This window comes from Dermacentor albipictus, chromosome 8 (assembly GCF_038994185.2).
Source record: "Dermacentor albipictus isolate Rhodes 1998 colony chromosome 8, USDA_Dalb.pri_finalv2, whole genome shotgun sequence".
In the NCBI taxonomy this organism is placed as follows: domain Eukaryota; kingdom Metazoa; phylum Arthropoda; class Arachnida; order Ixodida; family Ixodidae; genus Dermacentor; species Dermacentor albipictus.
Genome location: NC_091828.1, coordinates 106,522,501 through 106,542,500, shown reverse-complemented (window position 1 = coordinate 106,542,500; position 20,000 = coordinate 106,522,501). Strand labels below are relative to the sequence as shown.

At 49.3% G+C, this 20,000-nt stretch overlaps 2 protein-coding genes across 3 annotated transcripts in view; one reads left to right on the top strand and one right to left on the bottom strand.

The window, feature by feature from the left end:
* LOC139048949 (ATP-sensitive inward rectifier potassium channel 12-like) overlaps positions 1–20,000 on the bottom strand; it is a 143,587-nt gene that overhangs the window by 55,698 nt on the left and 67,889 nt on the right. The window contains exon 2 of one of the 2 annotated variants that reach the window (XM_070523946.1): positions 8,631–8,717. The gene's annotated coding sequence lies outside the window, so the exon portion shown is untranslated. Of the gene's footprint in view, positions 1–5,807; positions 5,953–8,630; positions 8,718–20,000 lie in introns of those variants that run through there. The other variant, XM_070523948.1, reaches the window with a different exon arrangement.
* The window catches only part of LOC139049300 (clumping factor A-like), a 30,405-nt gene continuing 10,474 nt past the window's right edge, over positions 70–20,000 (top strand). The window contains exon 1 of the mRNA XM_070524678.1: positions 70–120. Coding sequence (XP_070380779.1) covers positions 70–120 — 51 coding nt within the window. The remainder of the gene's footprint in view (positions 121–20,000) is intronic.

Here is a 20,000-nt window from a genome sequence, read left to right as displayed (position 1 = left end):
GCCTTCGCACGCGCTGCAAGGAGGTCGCGCTGCTCAGCCCCGTCCTCGAGGATCAACTATGGGCCGTCCATGCGGGCCGAGGATGTCTCCGGGACCCCCGAACTCCTGGCCGTCAGCCAGGTGGGGCCTTTAAATGGCCCTCCCCAGCAAGTCGCAGGACACACATTAAAGTTATTTCATCCTCCTCCCTCGGCCAAACGCTCAACTCGCAGACTAATTTACTTGTGCAGTCGCACACGGACTCACCCACTCGTAAAGCCAACTTGCAGATGCTGTTTGCTGCAGCGCGGGGTTCGGTTTATATAGGTGCTGATATACCGGTTTCGTTCGATGTATAACCGCGCGTTTTTTGTTATGTATGTTGTGGCTGCAGCATCCCGGATGTTCAGAAATTGTTGCGTGCAAGAGACGCCTCGATGTAACTTGGTCAGGTATGATCGGATTTTGACTGTACGCAAGCAACGACCACCTAGCCACCACAAGGCCCGTTGGACACTGTTTTATGACGTCATGCTAACAGGGCCGAAATTCCTATTGCCAAGCCCGACACGCAAGGAAAGCGGTGGCTTCAATATCACCGCGGTCTACACTCGGCAGCATTACCGTCAGATCGTACGGCAGATCGGACCGATGAGCATGACGTCATAAAGTAGTGCACGGGCCTAGCGCTATCTATGCAGCTGACTCCGATACGAGACGCACTTCCTCTCACGCGATGCACTGTAACCGCCGTCCTGCGTCGCCATCAACTTCGAATTCTCGAACACGACTTCTCACTTACACGAGGAATCGTCGCTATCAGCTGCTCTGTCTGTCAGCCGGCTCAAAGGAGGAGAAGATCAACAAACCGAGAAGCCGACACAAGGAGAGGTCGCGGAAGAACGGAAGTTTCTGCCAATCGAGAGGCATCGCGACATCCGGCCGTCCTTTCGTGACGTCACTGCATACACGCGCCAGATTGCGTAGCGTTGCAAAAATGGCCATTTTGACAACAGCCAGGTGGGGGCAGGCGCCCACGTGGTATTTGTTCTCGGGCGGGTCGTCACTATTTAATTAAGCGATATATATGGGTCTCACGTTCCGAGTGACAAAGCATACAGTGCCATATACCGGAGTCCCGTCACCGTCATAAGGTCCATATATGCCAGCCTGTTCTGTATGTGCTACGCACGACCGCAACAACGGCATTCGGTGTTTTTTTTTCGTAGTTTCTTTATATACAAATGGAGACAAGCGGGGAAAATAGTCAATCTTATAGACGACTATATGCCAAAGGTTTAGAAAATCAACTCTATACGTCCCGATGCCCCAGTTTTTGTGCACACATTTGCTGCATTTGGCACGTCCGATTGCATTTCTATCGCATTTAGCTTTTTCGTTGTTTTTTCCTTCCTCCGTGCGATGGCAACATGACGAAAGGCGAAAGATGGGGTGGGGGGAGGGGGCGTTCGACGTGATAGGCGTTCTTCTTACGCGTCAGTTTCGCTTTCAGAGAGCCTTCGAGCGTGAAATACATTTGTTCGCGAAGCTCTTGCGGGTGATTGCTTGAAGAGAATTTCTTCTCTCAGCTAGCTAATCTCGAGTACGGGCTTCAAACATGCTCATTAGCTTTAGGCACACCCATAAAGATGAACATTAAAATGTTAACGTTAATAACATTCGTTAATTAATTGCGCATATAACTGCCCAAATTACGCCTTATCTAGAGGTGGCGACTGCACAGTTTCATGGTGAAAATAACGTCACCTTGTTTTATACTGCTTTAGTTAAAGAAAATATTGCATCAAGAAATACAACAGCAGCAGCACCCGGTATAGATTACTACAAAGGCTAGCACACCTTTCACGATGTGTTGTAGAATAACGTTTAGTTTAAGCCCCTCGAAGATGCAATTCGACTGTTTCGAGGACTTGGGTAAAGTAGAGCGTTCAGAACATAGAAAAGAAAGAAACGCCTTACCACAAACAAGGGAGCCCAAAAATTGTCCAGATTTGCATTCTCAACCGGAATTCCTGTCAAGGGAGCCACATAAAGTATATAGACGCAAACTTTAAGATATTCCCATTAGTCGTCCTACAAAGGGCACCTCAGTCGACAATCTGCCATCTATCAACGTCTGAAAAGGAAAAAGACACCGTCGTTGGAGGGTGCCTTTTTTACGACGGGCCATTAGAACCAACACAAGTCAAGCAGTCGTACGCAAATCTTCGTCACCGTGACCACGGCAATCAGGTATCAAGTTAGAGCGAGTGCTACAGCGAAAGCTGAACGATGAGAGAGCATTGGCGAGAAACTGGCCTCGGTGGCTTCACTGCGTATCAGTGTTAGCAAGCAAAAAAAAAAAAAAAAAAAATCGCCGCAGACAACGGTCACGGTCGTTGTTTTCAAGTTCCGTTTAAACGTGAGAGAGAGAGAGAGAGAGTTTCGGCCGCAACAGTTGAGGGGGACGGGATGGACAGAATAGATAGGAGCTATTGGTGGAGCAGAGATAAGTTAACCGGCGTCATTATCGGGTCCGCGGCTGTTATAACAAGCAAGTGGGGGGGAAAAAAGAAGGCAAAAGTTTATGTTTACAGTTTTACCACCTGACCACGCGAGGACACCACAGGGCTGTCAGGGGGACGAGAAGATAACAGTGCAGGTTTGGGGACCGTGAAACATGCAACGAGGCACGTATGCAAGGGCGACGCGAAACACCTGTGACGCGATTTAAAAATATAGAAATTACGCATAACTCGTCCCGGCAATGTCACCGGCAATTACTATTCTGAGAGCAAGCTCTGATACGCCACGTATACTCCCGTCTATCTCGCATAGCGATCCCCTGAGGCCGACCGGTATATGTTCTGTAATAGAAACGCATACGCGCACACGTCATACTATTTTAACCTTCTGATACACATGGTTACACAACATGGAAAACCTTAAACGAATTGTTGACATTTATTCTTTTTCATGGAGAGTACATATGCAGCAAAAGAAGACAGGTCTTCTTTTTTTCAATTATAGCCTAATTACTGCGCTAATCGACTAATGAGTAATTGGTTTGTAAATCTATCCACAGCTGAAACTTCACCACTCCCAGCATAGTAAAAAAAAAGTAACTATGTGTGGGCTTTGCATTAAGGTTTTCCGCGCTTCGTTCGGTATTTTGAGCGATCAAACTGGGCGTAGCGCACCCATGTGATACGTTGGCCATTACAGGTATGGTTAGAGCGAAGCGTTCTCAGGGAATCGACCCTCCCGAATTTTGCTGACCCTTGCTGCTGTTGCACTCGCCGAATATGGCTCGACACAGGACAGCGCAAGATATCCCGGATCCCGATTCGGAGGAGGGACGAACAAAACCTCAATGTCAAAATAATGGCTTTTCGGTGGCTCCTTCAGTTGCGGGAGACGACGGGGGTTATGGTCGGCCCGGAGTCCCTGCTCCCTTCGCGGCTGCCTCTTGTTAAGAACGGCGAGCTACAAAGCAAGATTGCCACCCGATTACGACAAGGGGGGCAAGACGCGCATTCCGCACCCTCTCCGTCACTGCAGCTAGGAGGCGTTCGAAGAAGCGGCCTTTGTGGTGAAAACCGCCTCTTTCCTCCAGTCCCATCGACATTGTGACGGGACGAGTTCGGTGTGTGAACAATGGTTTCGGAGTTCCCCAACGTGGAGCTGATTTGACACGCATGGACAAGCTGCCGTGGGGACGACGTATTTTGGTGCGTCTCACGCTTCGGCGTGACGCAAAACAACGAGCTACCCTCGATTGGCACCGATACTTTCCGGAACGGCACCCCTCCAACGCCGTCGTTTGACCATCGGAATGTGTGTGCCTTTGTGTCTGTAAACTGATCTGCTGAGCACCGGCGAGGTGGTGATGAGTAAACGAACAGTCTCCGCCCCGTATGGCCGGCGGACCGAGTGTATAATAACGGTGGTTGTGCGCATGCTGGAGACACTTCTCTTGAGCAGTCATGTTAGACTGAGTCACTTCTCTCATGCAGTCATGTTGGACTGATACTACTTCTCTCAAGCAGTCATGTTAGACTGATTTAATTTCTGTAAATAAACCCTTTTTCCTCGTTCTCGATGAGAAACAGTTCTTCACTTCATCAACGATCTCAGCGTAAATAAGTTGGACGACGGCATGGGCCAGCTACCTTCGAATTCATGCCGAACTCCAATCTTGGCAAAGGACCACGGACGATGGGATTGAGCCCCCAATCCTGACACTCTTGACCGTCCCGCGACCCAGACCTGATCGCCCGCACTGTAACATAATTTACACCCTAAAAAGTGAAAAAGGGTGTAAATTTGTCTATAACTCACACCCTTAGGGTGTCCGTTATACAGATAACACCCTAAAGGTGTGAGTTATGGACACATTTACACCCTTTTCACTTTTTAGGGTGTAAATTATATTACAGTGCGGGCTCGGTTAGCCGAGTACTATTAGTTTGGCCTCCCAATGCGATACCTGACCACGCGGTCGCGTGTCGACCGTGCAACAATTTGCCTCTGTCTACTCGCTCTCCGTCCCGGTCTGTGTGGGCCGCCGTGGGCTCGGAAGGCGAGAGCATGTTGGTGCCCGGGCGGCCTCATATTGCCTTGGAGTGAGGAGTGGGCGGGGTCCATAGGATTGTTTAGAGTTAGGTTAGGTTAGGTTAGAGCGATGGTTAGAGTTTTTCGTTGAGAATTTGATCAGCCATTGCGGGAATGCGTCCCTTAGTATAATTCGGAGGCATCCAATGTACGTACATACGGCGTCTTTCATAGTCCTTGCATTTGCCCTATAAGACGTGAAACCGAATCAGTGAATGACTGGATGAATCAATCAGTATGCACCCATTGCAAGACAGTTTACTGAACAGTCCGTCTACAAGGTAACGGGACGAAGGAGGTTTGAACGGGACCTATTCTCCCAGCATCTCAAGCGGCCACACGCAGTAAAATTTGGGGCCAAATTAACAAAGCTTGTCGCTCGTAACTGCTCTCTGCAATTGGCTGATCGTCTACACGCTAATGATATTTACAGCGTCAGGATTGGCTGGAATTCACTCTTACGAACTATCCTAGCGCGAAAGATGTCTGTGAGCACGGGCGCTGCAGGGCCATTGGGTTTAAGCCATGCTCAGAACCTAAGCGCAACCATGCTTCGCGCGAACACGTAGAACAAAATTTTGAGATGGGGGAAAGTGGTTGCTAAGAGCGGAGGGATCATCCTGTCGCGAATACACCGCGTGCTCGAGGCGGCCACCTGAGACCGAATTCAAGAAGTCATTCGATCGTTAGGGCTATTTGTCACGATCAGCCCGGCCATGTCGACTAACGCTACGTACGTCGCGAAGACTGGCTGGCACTGCGCTTCCGAACACGGCTTCTGAACTGTTCCACGGCACCAGGGCCGATCGAGTCAACAGAACCAGAAGGTGCGCCCTGCTTCCCCAAGTACTGACAAAGCACAACGCTTCTTAGTTTGTGTGACTTGAAGGGAATCGACAAAAATCAAAATATTTGGGCGACTGCCTCATCTGCGGACCCGAATTTGAAAGAAGAAATAGCAGCAGGCGTTCACGGTATGATGGACTCTCACTCAAGCACTGACTGAGTGACCTAGGCCCAACGCTGCATACAGCTTTCTGCGATCTCGCGAGATCCCGCGCATTCGGAATCAAGGACGACAATGGCTCCGATTTTGTCTAAACTTCGGCTGCTACGAAAAGAAGCCAACATACACGATCGACTGCAAATCGAGCAAGCTGGTAGAGGTCTCAAGGTGCCGAAAGGCACAAGCGCTTGATGACAGTCTCACTCACCAAATGAAGGAGGAGCTCCGATTTCCGTGTCAACCGGTCTTCAAAAGTGGGCGGGCTGAACCTTTCTTCTTTCTTCTAAGATGTTTCGCGCAGGATTTCGCCGGGGGAACGTCGCAGAAGCGTCCAGGTCCCGCGATCAAATGAGCACGACCACACACCGACGCACAACAAGCCGGTGCATAGGCAGCGTAACGCCCGGTCGCTCAGAAGCAATCCGCAAAAGAGCAGCTCCCGCGACGGTCGCGTGTGCAAGCGACAGCGACGACTGCGTGAAGCAGCACCGCGCCCCTGGCATGGATTCACGCGACTTCATCACGGCGCGACGCTAGCCTGCGCTGCTGCAACAAGGTCACGTGACCGCGTACGTACACGTGCTCCCCCTCGTCGTCACGTCTTATCCCTCCGCCTCCCCTCCTCCCAGCCACCTTTCGTCACAGCCAATCGGTGTTTGCTTTGCACTCGGCCTCAGGAAGTAGAGTTCGCTTTTGTGGCCCGGTTCAGAAAACAAACGGCATCAAGCGTAAAAAAAATATAGCAAAACGAAGGGCTGATAGAACGACGAGTCTCGCTGTCTTCTGGAACCCCGTTGCCAGCCAGACGGATCGACGTGCTTCTGCAACTCGCTCTCCCCTTTCACGGCTCGAGTGCGTCTGCTTGTCGTCGTCTGCATGTCGTCGAAACGTCGACGATGTTACCCGCGCGTGAGACTTGTTTTAGAAAGACAGCTTTGCATATCTATCTATCTGCATGCGTGTGTTTGTTTGCTTGCGTGCGGGTCTCGGTATCAGAGCGGTCGCGTTCTGTGAAAGCGATATAGCAAATGGACTGACAGAAGGTCTGATAGAAGGCAGCGTAAGAAACGAAACGCAATAAACGCAAAAATAAATGCAAGAAACGACATCCGTACGCGCACTTTATCTCAAAGGAGCGCCGGCCAACCTTCTCCGCTCATCTGAATGGAAAGAAATAAACACCGTGAGATCAGCGCCAAAGGAAGAATGATTACGTGGTATATATATCGTAGTGCTCGAAGCAGTGGCATCACGCTCTTAGGCCTACAAAGGTACCGCGAACGTGATGAGACTCCAAGACGAGGCCTATACAAGCATCCCACCCGTAGGGAGGCCAAGGGTTTATTGCTAGGAGCAGTGACGTCCGGACCTTAGGCCTAAAACGGCACCGTGCGCGGCCAAGACAATGCCCACGAAGACACGCGAAAGGTCCTGCCAAAACTGAAGCCACACCGAGCTGACAGTGAGGTGAGAGGGAGACAGCGCAAAAGAAAAAAAAAAAAGCAGAGCCAGGACTTTGGGGATTTCGCCGCGTAGCAACAACACAAAGGAGCAGCACCCTCGTGACGTCACACGTCGTGACGTAAGGGACGCGTTCACGCTTCCACCTCGCGCGTCAGGGTGAAGGCTGTGACGCTGTAGGAGGGTGTGAAGGAGCGCAAAAGATGAGACGGTGCGTTTAATTGCTTCAGACAGCGGCAACACCCCCACGCTACACGGAGTGCAGTAGGCGAGGCGATGAGCTGAGCAAATGCGCAGCTATAGGGAAGCCAGGCAAATACACAGCTGTGCGACTCAGAATCCGCACATACAGCTTTCGACGCTTACGTACGCAAGCCCCAAAAGAATTGCCCCGTTTCTCCCTCACGAGAGGTCCGATGAATTAACACCACGACTCATTAACCCCTTTAGTGTTGAGCTAAACACACAGATTAACTTTCACGAGACGACGTTCATTAACGAAGAATCCAACTAATTACTTTACGGGACGTATTGCAACTTACGAATTGCAAGCCGGTGAAGTTCGCAAGGCGATCCGCTTGGAACCAACTCTGAGGACGACACCGGTTTGATGTTTATCAAGTTTTCAAGACGGGCGCCGCCACAATTGCAGTAAAAATGTGCTGTTGTCTCACATACTTTCTTTTTAATGAAACGCCGTTTTACACACTGAAGCAGTAATGCAACTGGACCGCCAGTGTATTCAGTTCGTACTTTGGGAATGTCGGAACCGTTGTTACCGTCAGAATTCGTTCCAAGAGGGTACGCCTTGCGAACTCACTGGTTTCAATTCGTAAATCGCAAAGCATGTGCCGGGAAACAATTAGCTAAAACCTTAAGTGATTGTCTTTTTTTTTAATTAGTCGGTTACGCATTTCAAATGAGCGTGCAAGTAATGCACGCCTCTTCCGTGCAATACAGTTGAATGACTAGAATTGTGCTGTCTGTCACAAACGATCAAAAATAAGTTATGTATAATAAAAAATAAAAATACGTTATACAGGACCTTCAGAACGAAACTGTTACTACATCCAGTTTTCAAGAAACGTTCGAGTTACGTATTGTATTACGTAGTGTACCATCGATCTGAAGCGTATATAAGTTTACTGCCCTTCCACGACAACATTCATACCCCAACTTTTCGAATGCCCAGATTTTCGTACGGCGTGTTCTGACCAGCATGCAGCATAGGAAGGCCGAAAAGATTGACCCCGCGGAAATTCCTTTTTTCTTTTTTACAAACTAAGGAAAAATAAAAGCAGTCAAGTTGAACCGACAAACAAGGTACCGCAGGGGTAAACAAGGTCGAACAAATTCGTTGGGTACACCGCGAATATAGTCAGCCGTCGCTGGAGAAAAAGCGCACTATCGCGCGTGTACCGTTTTTCTCCCGTTTCCTGACACAGAGGTGAATGATCACTTTGTTTTTTCTCGTCACCAGCAAGCGTGCTATAGGCGAGGCTGTTGCACCTACAGTGGCGAACGGAACAGCTCTTCCACTATAGCGCGTATACACTTTTCTGCATCGCACCTGTTTACAGCCGGTGAACGGTGTTCAGTCCAAGGCTGTGGCGACCGCTTCTTTCTCTGGAACCACAACGGCGGCAGCTGGGCGCACCTGAGAAAAAAAGAAACGAAAAGAAAAAAAACTATTTTTATGCACTGCGTATGACGTACGTTATGCACTCCTACACTCTTGTTCAACTCGGGTTCCTGTTACGAGCGGAAAACTTTTTGCAAACATTTTCCACTGACAGTGCTGGAACGGCGGCCCACGTAAATATTGAAAAAGAAGTGTGGAACGGCGGTTCGTACATTGGCATTTCTTTTTTACCTTTTAGTTACACATAACAAAGAATACATAAAGCTGCGTTCCAGTGAAGTGTAGCCGCAGTTGTCCGCGGCGCAGTGTTACAGATACCCGCAACTTTTAGCCGGAACGTCACCCCTATAGCTGGGAACGGCGTTTTGGGAACGTAAAACCCCAGAATGTAATGTCTAATATGCAGCAGTATTAAGAGTGTACCACTGAAATAAATTAGGCCACACGGGGCAGATGTACGCAGGAAGGTGGAGAACTGAACTGCTAACTGTGTCCTTGCAAACAGCACGAAAACGAAACTAAAGAAAAACACTTTAATCTTAGCGTTAATCTTAAACTTCCCCTAATCTCAGTTCCGTTCTCGCGCTGTTTGCGATAGTGCGTACCTCGTAACAATAATCTCGGCTAACCATAATTTTGATAACAATGGTTAGAAGAAGGGATGCCGCTGGAGACAACCATTCCGACAAGAAGACTTAGCCCTCTTTGTCAGTGAGACAAGCTGTTGCTGTACTGACGATGACAGGTCCTATTGTCGAAGCGGTGACTCGAAGCTCAGATTGATGTCCCTTGTACTAACACTGTTGACCACTGGACTAAATTAGAGAGCTTTAGCAACGTGGGACCCAAAGTTAGTGAAGGCCTGCGACCATGCGCACAGGTAATCGCAAGAAGGGTTCAAGTTGTTCTGCGCATGCGCATTAATACCCCTGTTTCGGGATACGCTACGCAGCTTCCGGTGCGCTGTTTTCTAAGACTCCCTATGTAACACTGCCCACGCCGGTCATACAGGGTCTACCTGCACACTTAAAAAGAAAGAAAAGCGTGATTAACATTCAATTCGGTATAACTGCAACATTTTTTCCCCTTATGCAATAAGGAACAACGGTCGATGCGACGCGTTGTGCAATTATCAACAAGTGAGAGGTTGCTCCGGCGGTTTTCATGCGATGTGTCTCATTCTTCTTTTCTTTCCCTTTTTTGTATTATTGTTAGGGAAGGCTGCTTTAAGGCACCTATAAAAAGTTTAAAAGAAAGATGTACAATCCCTGCATTCTACCGGTGCTAGCATATGGGGCAGAAATTGGAGGCCAACAAAGAAGCTCGAGACGTTAGGTGTATAATGTTAAGATACAACAAGAGAGCAGCGTGAATAAGAGAGAAAACGGGGATATCAAGAGAGAAAGGAATGGAGCTGGGCAGGTACATGTAATGCGTGGGGTAGGTAACCAGAGGACCATTAAGGTTACTATATATTATTATTTATTTCATGCGATGTTTCATGCGAATACTGTGAGCCTTTCTCAGGCTCTGACAGGAGTGGAATATACAATAGGTGGTACAACAGGTTTGGTGTTCCGGAACATGAATGAAAAGATACATAACTTATATAAATAATAGAATCAAAAAGTGTGCAGAGCTGTAGAATCATACAATTCATGACTCATAATCAAGAAGGATATATATGGCTACAACACATTTACGAAAGCGTTTTCAAAGAAAGATTCAACATTCGCGACAAAAACATCAATTGACACATCATTCACAATATGGCGGGGCAGGCTGTTCCATAGTTCTATGGATCGAGGAAAAAAAGAAAATTTGAATAAATTACATCTAGCAGCAAATGGCCGTATGCACAAGTCGTGATTCGCCTACATAATGGATGCCAAGAGAAGGGAAGCGCATTCCAGGATGACACAAAATTAGGTGGGGCGACGAAATCAGGAAATTTTCAGGCGCAAGTTGGAACCAAGATAGCACAAGACAGGACGCAACTGGAGATCGCTGAGAGAGGCATTCGTCCTGCAGTGGACATAAAAATAAGCCGATGATAACGATGACGATGATGACGACGACAGCCATCTTCACTTCATTTGCTGAACTCAGCGTGCCGGCCACTGCGGATGCCCGACCGGCTCTGAGCAAGAGCTCCCAGATGTGCCGTATGCCTGCTGGGCAACAATTAACGGTGCATGCATAGACGAAATACGCGTGCAACAACGACACGCGTGCTCCAACTACTTCGTAGGAAGGTACACGTACTGTTACGGTCGGCCTTCGTGGGCTGGCGATCTTCGGAGAAGCGATCTCTGAACCCTTCCCAGCCCGCTGCGACGGCTCGCTTTGTAAAGACAACAATGCGCCGCCTCAACAGCCCAACGGCGCCGGCATGTCTAGCCACGTTCGGCAGGCCGAGGATTGTTAGTAGATTCGCTGTCGCCTTCACGGTTTGCTTGGAGCGGGGGAACTCCTGGAAGGGGATGTTTTGCGGCCCCAGAGATCGTCACAGTCAACGGACTGACGCTGCGGCTACTGACTGCGGGGTCAGCTCTGGGATCATGAGGCGCCTGCTCGGGCCAAGACCCCTGTCTACAAGAACCCTCTCACCTCGGTGTGTTCAGTGAAACCAAAGTGCGGCAGTGAGTGCGTGAACCCTGCCCCTCAAAGGGTTCAATGACTTTGGACGCTCCCATTGCTCGAAGGTTGAACGGCAGTTTTCCCTCACGTAGGTTTCTAGGGTGGACAGAGTGTTTTTAGGCAGCCGTTTCCGGCTCCTCGGTGTGCATTCTCTTCAGTCATGCTAGACTGATGAAATGTAACGTTCTCTACCCTTCACGTAGATATCAATAAATCCCATATTCCTCGTTCTCGATGAGAACAAGTCCCTCCCTTCAACAACGTCCTTAGCTTGGATGAGTCGGACGACGGCATGGCCCAGCTACCACCTATTTCATGACCGACGTCAACTCTTACAGTACACACACCCACAAGCGCATCCTGCTTGGTCGTGGTCCCCACGGCACAAGTGAGCACCAGATACTGAAGACTCGCACGCGCATCAACTCGAACTGAGGGAGTCGTTTATAATAGAGGTCAAGCTACACGTATACGCTTCCCGACGCGGGAAAGCTCGCGCCCGCGCGCATGCGCAGACGGCGCGGGACAGATCGTACGCGTCGAAGTGCGGCGCGAGCACGGATACCTTCTCCGGGCAAGTCTCGGTTCTCTGACTGCCTCACAAAACTACGAAACTACGTCTACCAAGGCGAAAATGGTGAATACGCGCGCGCTGGCGCGCGTCTTGTGGCTTCAAACCGCGCCATCCCTCGCGAACCGCGTCGAACGCAAGGCGCGCGGGCGCGAGCTTTTGCGCGCCGGCAAGCGTGTACGTGTAGTTTGGCCTTTAAGTAAGTAAGTAAGTAAGTAAGTAAGTAAGTAAGTAAGTAAGTAAGTAAGTAAGTGAGTAAGTGAGTGAGTGAGTGAGTGAGTGAGTGAGTGAGTGAGTGAGTGAGTGAGTGAGTGAGTGAGTGAGTGAGTGAGTGAGTGAGTGAGTGAGTGAGTGAGTGAGTGAGTGAGTGAGCGAGCGAGCGAGCGAGCGAGTGAGTGAGCGTGTGTGTGTGTGTGTGTGTGTGTGTGTGGAATCCGGCGATTGGGAGGCCCGGGCCTGGGGCCGCCTAGATGGCCACTGGAAGCTGCTGCTCCCGTGCGGCTTCCATGGCTCGCTGGACGCTCCAATGTGGGTAGTCCTGAGCTTTAAGAACATCAATTCTTTTTCCTTCTTGAAGAGACAAGGATGTCACACTGTCGCACTTTTCACCTTTACGTTTGACGAGATATGCCTCTATATAACTTCCCTTTCCATTTTGTCTTGTCCTCTCCCGATCAGCGCGTATCTCTCAAGAACAAGAAAAGCGGGAAACAGGCACACCCCTTTGCAGTGCGTTGTCATTAAACTGCCATATCCATACTTAACGCTTAATCTGCACTGCCCTACACTGATTTACCCTATGGTAAATCAGTGTACGATCCGTGCGACGTATTCTTTGCGCAGCTGAGCGCAACTGAACGAATCAACCCCCGAGGTGCACTCGGTGAACTTGGTGGCGTGTTTCGTGACACATGTTAGCTCATACGCTTACGGTGCATTTTAGCGCGAATCTTGGAAAGCATGGAGGGATCCGACATGCCGATGTTCAAGTTACCGACGGCTGGTTATTTTCTTCATAACATGAGACAATGTGCGCCTGTTTATATGACCTATCTACAGGGCCTTTTTTTCCCTTGGTTGTTTCATTACTGGACGCAGGTCGCACACAGGTGGCGGCGGTTTCCCAACACGCCGTCTCGTTCTATATATTTCTATAGACATATGTGTGAGCGACTACATGGCAGTTGCTTCGCTACCAGTTCTCATACACCTCGTAGTGCATTTCAATTGCCACGACGAGGTAACAAGGCAATCCGGAATGAAAGGTGGAGTTAAGGAGGTGCTGCTAGTTAGGCGATGCTATAATCTGTATCTACGTGTTTACGCCAGGGCGTTTCAATCCGAACAGGATAAATGGACTCTGTCCGCTTACACGGAGACGCTCTCCGTGCGCGTTTCCACACGCCTGCCGCATCATCAAACAATTAGTTATTCAGATTCGCAAGGTACGGTTGACGATAAGAACCAAGTGCACGAGGCATTGCGTCACCACAGAATTACGTTTAGCCTAAGGAAATCAAACGCGCCCTCGGACGCGCTCGAGAAGTCGCGATATCGTCTATGCAGCGATTGGTGTGGAACAGCTCGGGCTTTTTTTTTTGTTCTCTCTTGAAGATCCAAGTCTCCGTCAGCCCAATCGGGGCACAGATGTTGATTGTTTTGCAACGCAAACACGTCCGTGGGGAGAACTATGGCAGCGCATTCATTAACCCACGAAAAAGAAAAAACGTTCACTGAAAACTTTTATTATGTGGGGTACGCATCGCGCCCAAGCAGATACACCCGACAGCAGCGCACGTAATGGCCGCGGCCTTCGGTGAAGGTCGCCATGTCACGCCAAACCGAGCCAAACGGCGACGTTGCCAAGTTGGGGTCAACAAAAAACAGTGACGTCACAACGAGTCTCTTCCCCGCGGACGACGACACTGTCACCACGACCCCGAACTCGCGACCAACTCCTCCTCCTCCTCCTCCCATAGGACAGGCTTCCGGTGACGCATAAAGACGGCTTTGTTGACATCGCGAAAGCTTCCCTCTCTCTCCCCACCCTCCCCTACGTAAGGACTGTAGGCTGTGGCCCTAGCCAATTAAGCGCCGCACACAACGCGCGAAGTCATGCACCGTCGAGAGGCTATACGTGACTGGCGTCACAGCTACCACGTGACATCACATTGTTTCTATGCTAGCGCGCAACACTCCCCCCCCCACACACACACAAATATTGCATAAAGGTCAACTGCAGCAAATACAACCTGTATGCTAGCCAAGATAGCACAGATTTGCGTAAGTGAAATCTTGCACGAGCCAATGTAGAACTGGATGCAGATAGCTTGCCACATGTTAGAACAATCCGTGACAGCTACATGGGTATGCGCGTGAATTATGGTTCCCTAAGTGTCCAAACGGCTATCCATGGTCTACAAAGGTCTACGTGGTCTAAGGCGCCGTATGACTAGAATTGATAGGCCATGTTAAGAGGTGCACTGCAGTGGAGCTGCAGTGGAGCTGCAGGGTGAGCGCAGTAACACACTAATGTCATCTCAGTATTTGGTCGTTTTCGCCACCGGCATCAAAACTGACACTCCGTGCTCAATAGCGTAAACCCCTAGGCGACGGGCTGAGGTAAACTGAACCAACACGTCGTTTGCGATAATCACAACCGCCATTTTGGGCCTCCCAGTGAAACTAGCGCAGCATCAATTGCCAGAGACCATGAAATTATAGATGAACGCAGATGCGAGTGGATGATGAAGCATACATCAGCACAGCCACGATGCTCGCCACAACAAAAGACCCGGCGATTATGTTCCGGACTCCAAAAGTCGCGGCTCACGTCGCCGACAGGCCGCATCTTATCGTGTAGCAGCTATAACCTCGTAGATGTGCTCGTTTGCGGAGGCAAACGTGTACACAGCATCCGGCCTTTTGCCTCTCCAAAATGGTCCTCCAATATGGCGGCCGTGACGACGATGGTTGGATAGATGAATGTTATGAGCGCCCCCTTTGGAACGGGGCGGTGGGTTGCGCCACCTCTCTCTCGCTATTATATACCGCCTATGTGCTACCAAGGTTTAAAAAAGAAAAGAATGATCGACGTCAGTGGAGGCCACCTACCGGCCGGCACATGCACTTTTCTTGGCCGCGCACACATCTGACGCGCGGAGAGCTTCGAAGTCGGCCGCCGATTCGCCGGCGACAGATCATAATGGCTCCGACTCCCACGTGACCTTAATAACACTTCAACTGTGTTACGAGTTATGCGAACTTCTGACTTGCGACGGCCCCCAGCCAAACGCAACCGAAGACTGAGCCAAGAGAGAGATTGAGCCGTCTGTTTACGCAGCGCAAATTGCCCCGTCACTTAAAAGGGAAGCGCGTCGGACACTGCGCTAACGAATGGGTAATCCATCACTCAATGCAGACGGCGCCACCAACGACGCTGCCGCTTGTCGACGGTTGCGGGCGACCGGCGCAGCCAGGCACCGCGTTCGCCTCCTCTCACGCGGAACGAAGCCACCCGGTGTCGCTGACGATAGCGATTCGCGCTTTGTTATCCGCGCTTCGGATTCTTTCTTGGTAAGAAAAAAAAAAACGCGTCTCTTCTTCAGTTTACTGCCACGGCGGCTCAGACGAAGCGGTAACTCGGGGGGCAGTGAAATTCCTCCCTCGTTGCTTCTGTTTACGTCGAGAGAATGAGGTGGGGGAGAGGAGGGACGAAATGCGGCGGGCTCTCTCGCCCCTGAACGTGACGCAATGCGCTCTCTGGCGATTATCGTTTTTAATCGCCAAAGACCTTTATCTTTCCTCTTTTTTTTTGTTATCCCGCAGAGCTCGGCGGTGTCGAGCATATGTAACAGTTCATATGTAACATATGTAACTGCTTGAATTCATACACAACACAGGCCTCACAGCACACATATAATACACATATACGCACCAAGAATTATGCCTTAATGGCAAGTATTTATCTCAATAAAAAAAATATATGTAACAGGTGCATTTAGAACATTTTAGAACACTGTTACACGGTCTTACATATACCGTTGATGTTACTGGTTACTGCCTAAAGCCATGGCGGCAGCTTCGCACAGCCCTGCCTTCACGTACAGAGCGTGAGCGGTTGTCCAAATACACTGTGATTGTGTGTAGCCAAGACGTTGTAAAGAACGCAAAAGAACAAGGCGTGCGAAGCAAGGACGGAAGAAGAACGAGAAAGACAACGTAAGCGTGGCGACGTTCGCGCTATCCTCCTGGTTCCTCACGTGTCCGCGTTTTTGGACGCTTGTCGTTTCCGTCCACCGTGAAACAGCGTACCACCTTCTGTCATTCCAAGTTTTAGAACACTTGGCAACCAGCATGAAAAAGAACTGATGAATTTTGCTCAAGAGGTGTACTTCTCTTATGCACCGCAATTAAAGTATACTGATCGAAGGAGATTGAAATGGAAAAAAAAATTGTCCTACACCCCGATAGTATATATATATATATATATATATATATATATATATATATATATATATATATATAACGGAAACCCGTTGGTCTTGGGTTCACTCACCGGACGAAGAGGAATTTTTTTAACTGCGAAGCTTGTATAGGCTTCCTTTGTAGCCGCGTCCTGTTCAGAGCGAACGTGTCGGATGAATGGGCACTTCCGTCTGTCATAAACTTCCTCCACATAGCAGATTTCCGTGGAACTGATCTGCCATATTCAATGAGAGAGACCTCTCGACGGGTGATCTATAATTATAGCCAGGGTATAGGGGAGTGATGTCAATAAACGTCGCAATTCTGCAGTAAATGCGTAGTAATTGCTTCGGTGTGCTCAAATACAAATCGGGTGTTCTAGTCCGTACTGCGACGCACGCCATCTTGTCAGACTATATTGCACTCACAACCAGGGAACTGCCAACGGCTGACCGCTACCAGCGGCGGTGGCTCATTAGATATGGCAGTCTGCTGCCGAGTTTGCGGTCACGAGTTCCATTCCAAGCAGTTGCAACCGCACTACGATGAGGGCGAAGTGCAAGAATACTCGCGTACACCGTAAAGAAATTCCACACCCTTAAATCTGAATAACAGTGTAAACCTGTCTATAACTCGCACTCCCAGCCTCCACGTAGGGGTGTAAACCTGCCGAGAACTCACACTGGCACCCTCTATAGGGGTGTAAATCTGCCTATAACTCACATTACACCCTTCCTCGAGAGCTCCACACTGGCACCCTTTATAGAGGTGTAAATCTGTCATTACCTCACATTACACCCTTTTTTTAGGTGTAAGAGTATGAATATAGACACATTTACACCTTTGTTCACTTTTACGGGTGTAAACTCTTCTACAGTGAATCAAGCTTTCACGGCGCGTTTCACAGCCGCTAGGTGGCCTAATACCCTTGCCCTCTCCCATGCTCACGCCCCATTCGACACGAGATCAACGTGCGCGCTGTCGTGCCAGCGGCGGCGTCGTGCTTCCGTCGCCGTTGTGCAGTGTTGTCGCTGCCACTTTCGCTTCCGCCGTCACACGTGTCGCCGGCTTTGCCGCAGCCGTGCCTTCACAGTCTTTGTATACCTGCACCCACCAGAAATTGATTTCCTACGTTTGCGTATACGATAAGTTGGCAGATGTCAGTAATGTATTCTCTGCGCCTGCGCGGTTGTGTGGCCTAGGTTGCATGCATCGACGACGAAAAAGAAAAAGGAAGTTGTTAGTCAGCGCCAGTGTGTGTCGTGTCTTTCTTTTTGTGGCTCGTCTTAGGTGTTTGCGCTGGTACGTTTAGTTCAGCTTCACGGAGGCGTTCGCCGCAAAGCGGCTTTATTGTAGCGCTGGTACCGTCGTTGCCATCGTTATTGTCTGTAGCCGTGCCGTTGCAATTGTCTTCGTAGCGGGGGGACGACTACCGCGGGGGCTTGGCGGGAACTTAAAGCGGTACTGAAAAGAAACATTTCATCAGTTAATACGGATGACGTAGTTCGAAAACTCAAATTTCGTGAGCTTCGCGGAAAGTGGCTTATTAATAGAAGATGAAATGAATGTCAAGATCACGTTTTTTTCTCTGGTTTTTGTTTAGTCCCTGACGTTGCCCCTGCGCCGCTACGTTAACGCGATATCACAGATTTCGAAGTATATCTTTCCGTATTATTGGTCTCACTGTGATGCATGCATTACGGGTTTTTGAAACTTCCTAGAAGGTCAGTATTTGGCTTCTTCCGAATACGACGTAGTCGATCCTTAGCGATTAGAAAATTAATTGGGCTCGCGCACTCGCCCTAAAATTACATGACGTCATGGCAAGCTACTGCGGGAACTTCAAGACGGCGACGTGACCTGTCTTGATTTCCTGGTTTACGAAGCCTGCTCCCTGGTTAAGAGTGGCGTTTTCTTTTTTTGTGTGGAGGTGTAATTTATTAATACAGCGCTACCTATGTGTCACTTCTGTTGTTTACATTTGAGCCCTTCGTCGACTCGCCTCTACATTTTTGTTTATATCGACACGAAAAACGTTCCGCGAGCTGTAATCTCGGACACGAGAGCTACAAAGCGAGTCACGGCCACTATAAAGGGCCCCAAATCGCACACTCTTGCCACGACCGTCGTTCGAATACCGAGTAGGTGTTCCCTTTAACATTGTCGCGCCCCACGCTCATACACGCTGAAAGGCGAGCTGGCGAGAGCTGATCAAATGATCCCAGAGATATCGATCAGTATTCCGTACATGATCGACCGATCAGCATTCTGTACATGATCGACAACACTTGATCCCTGTACTGACCGGCGGCGCATGGCCTTTCCGGAAACTGTAGTAGCGTTCCAATGAGCGCGACACACTAATTGACGATTCAGGCATCGCTTAAATGCGTTTGAAAAATCGCAGTGGTGTAAAAAAAAGGAAAGATTGCCGTATCATAGAGGCTTCATGAAAATTCCAGAATATAGGTCAAGCTCCCAGGCCCTGAACGCAAACGAAAGGAGAAAGGAAGCTGCGTCGTGACTCGTTAATGTCTTTTCACGCATCGCCTTCGTCCTGGAAGAAGCCTTCACCTAATCCCTATACCATCTTTGTTTGTTTGTTTGTTTGTTTGTTTGTTTGTTTGTTTGTTTGTTTGTTTGTTTGTTTGTTTGTTTGTTTGCCTCTGCGAGGGATGATAACCACTATGGAGGACTGGCGAAGAATCGGGTTACTTATTCCTGCATTCCTCTTCTTCATACCGAAAGCAAACGGCACAGTTCTCCGATACGTATTTCGTAGTTTTTTTTTTTTGTTCCCCGCGCATAGCTTAGACATGACGGAGGAGTCTAAAAAATTCGCAGTTTCTCCCCAAGGGCGACACTTCTCATAAGGTGTTCAGATCACACGCGGGTCCAACAAGCGCGGACTCGACATACGCGGCTGCGTCAACATTTTTGTCACCCTTCGTTGCACAGGTACCACGCACGCTGCCCGTAATGAGCCGCACCTGCAAAGCTACATAAATTTCAGGTTTGAGCGTTGATATTGTTTTGCACTTTTTAATATTTAAGTCTCAGAAGATTTAAGACAAAAAGCGTGAGCTGTGAACAATATGTTTCATAACACTTGTCTGTGGGCTGCCATTCTGAAAATTCTGAGGAATAAGTCAGGAACGTAAGACCTCGTGTGAGCAACATGGGTGAATGAATAGCGTAGCAATATAACGCGCACACACGTCATGGAAAAGCATATAGGATACGTATAACTAAATACATATGCGGGGCCCCACGGCGATGCCGGGACGAAAATTCACTTGGAGTGTCCGTATAGTTGTTGTCGCAATAAAATCATTCACAAATGTATGTCTATCTGAGCAACCTGATAGATACATCGAAGACGGCGAAGCTGGATCAGCGAGTTCTCACATATTTCGGTAGTATTAGTGATCCGTTTGCTGGCTCAAAGCCTCTGCGTTCGTAGTGAGGCGGTGTCTTTGTTCTTAGTGATGGCTCCTACGCAGGCTGCGTTGGAGCACCACGTGGTAAGCTGTAATCGCCGCAGCCGTAGTGCGACTAACTGAGTCAGACTCTTTCGGGCGCAGCGTGCAGTGGCCGCGCATGCAGGAGCCTCGAAAGAA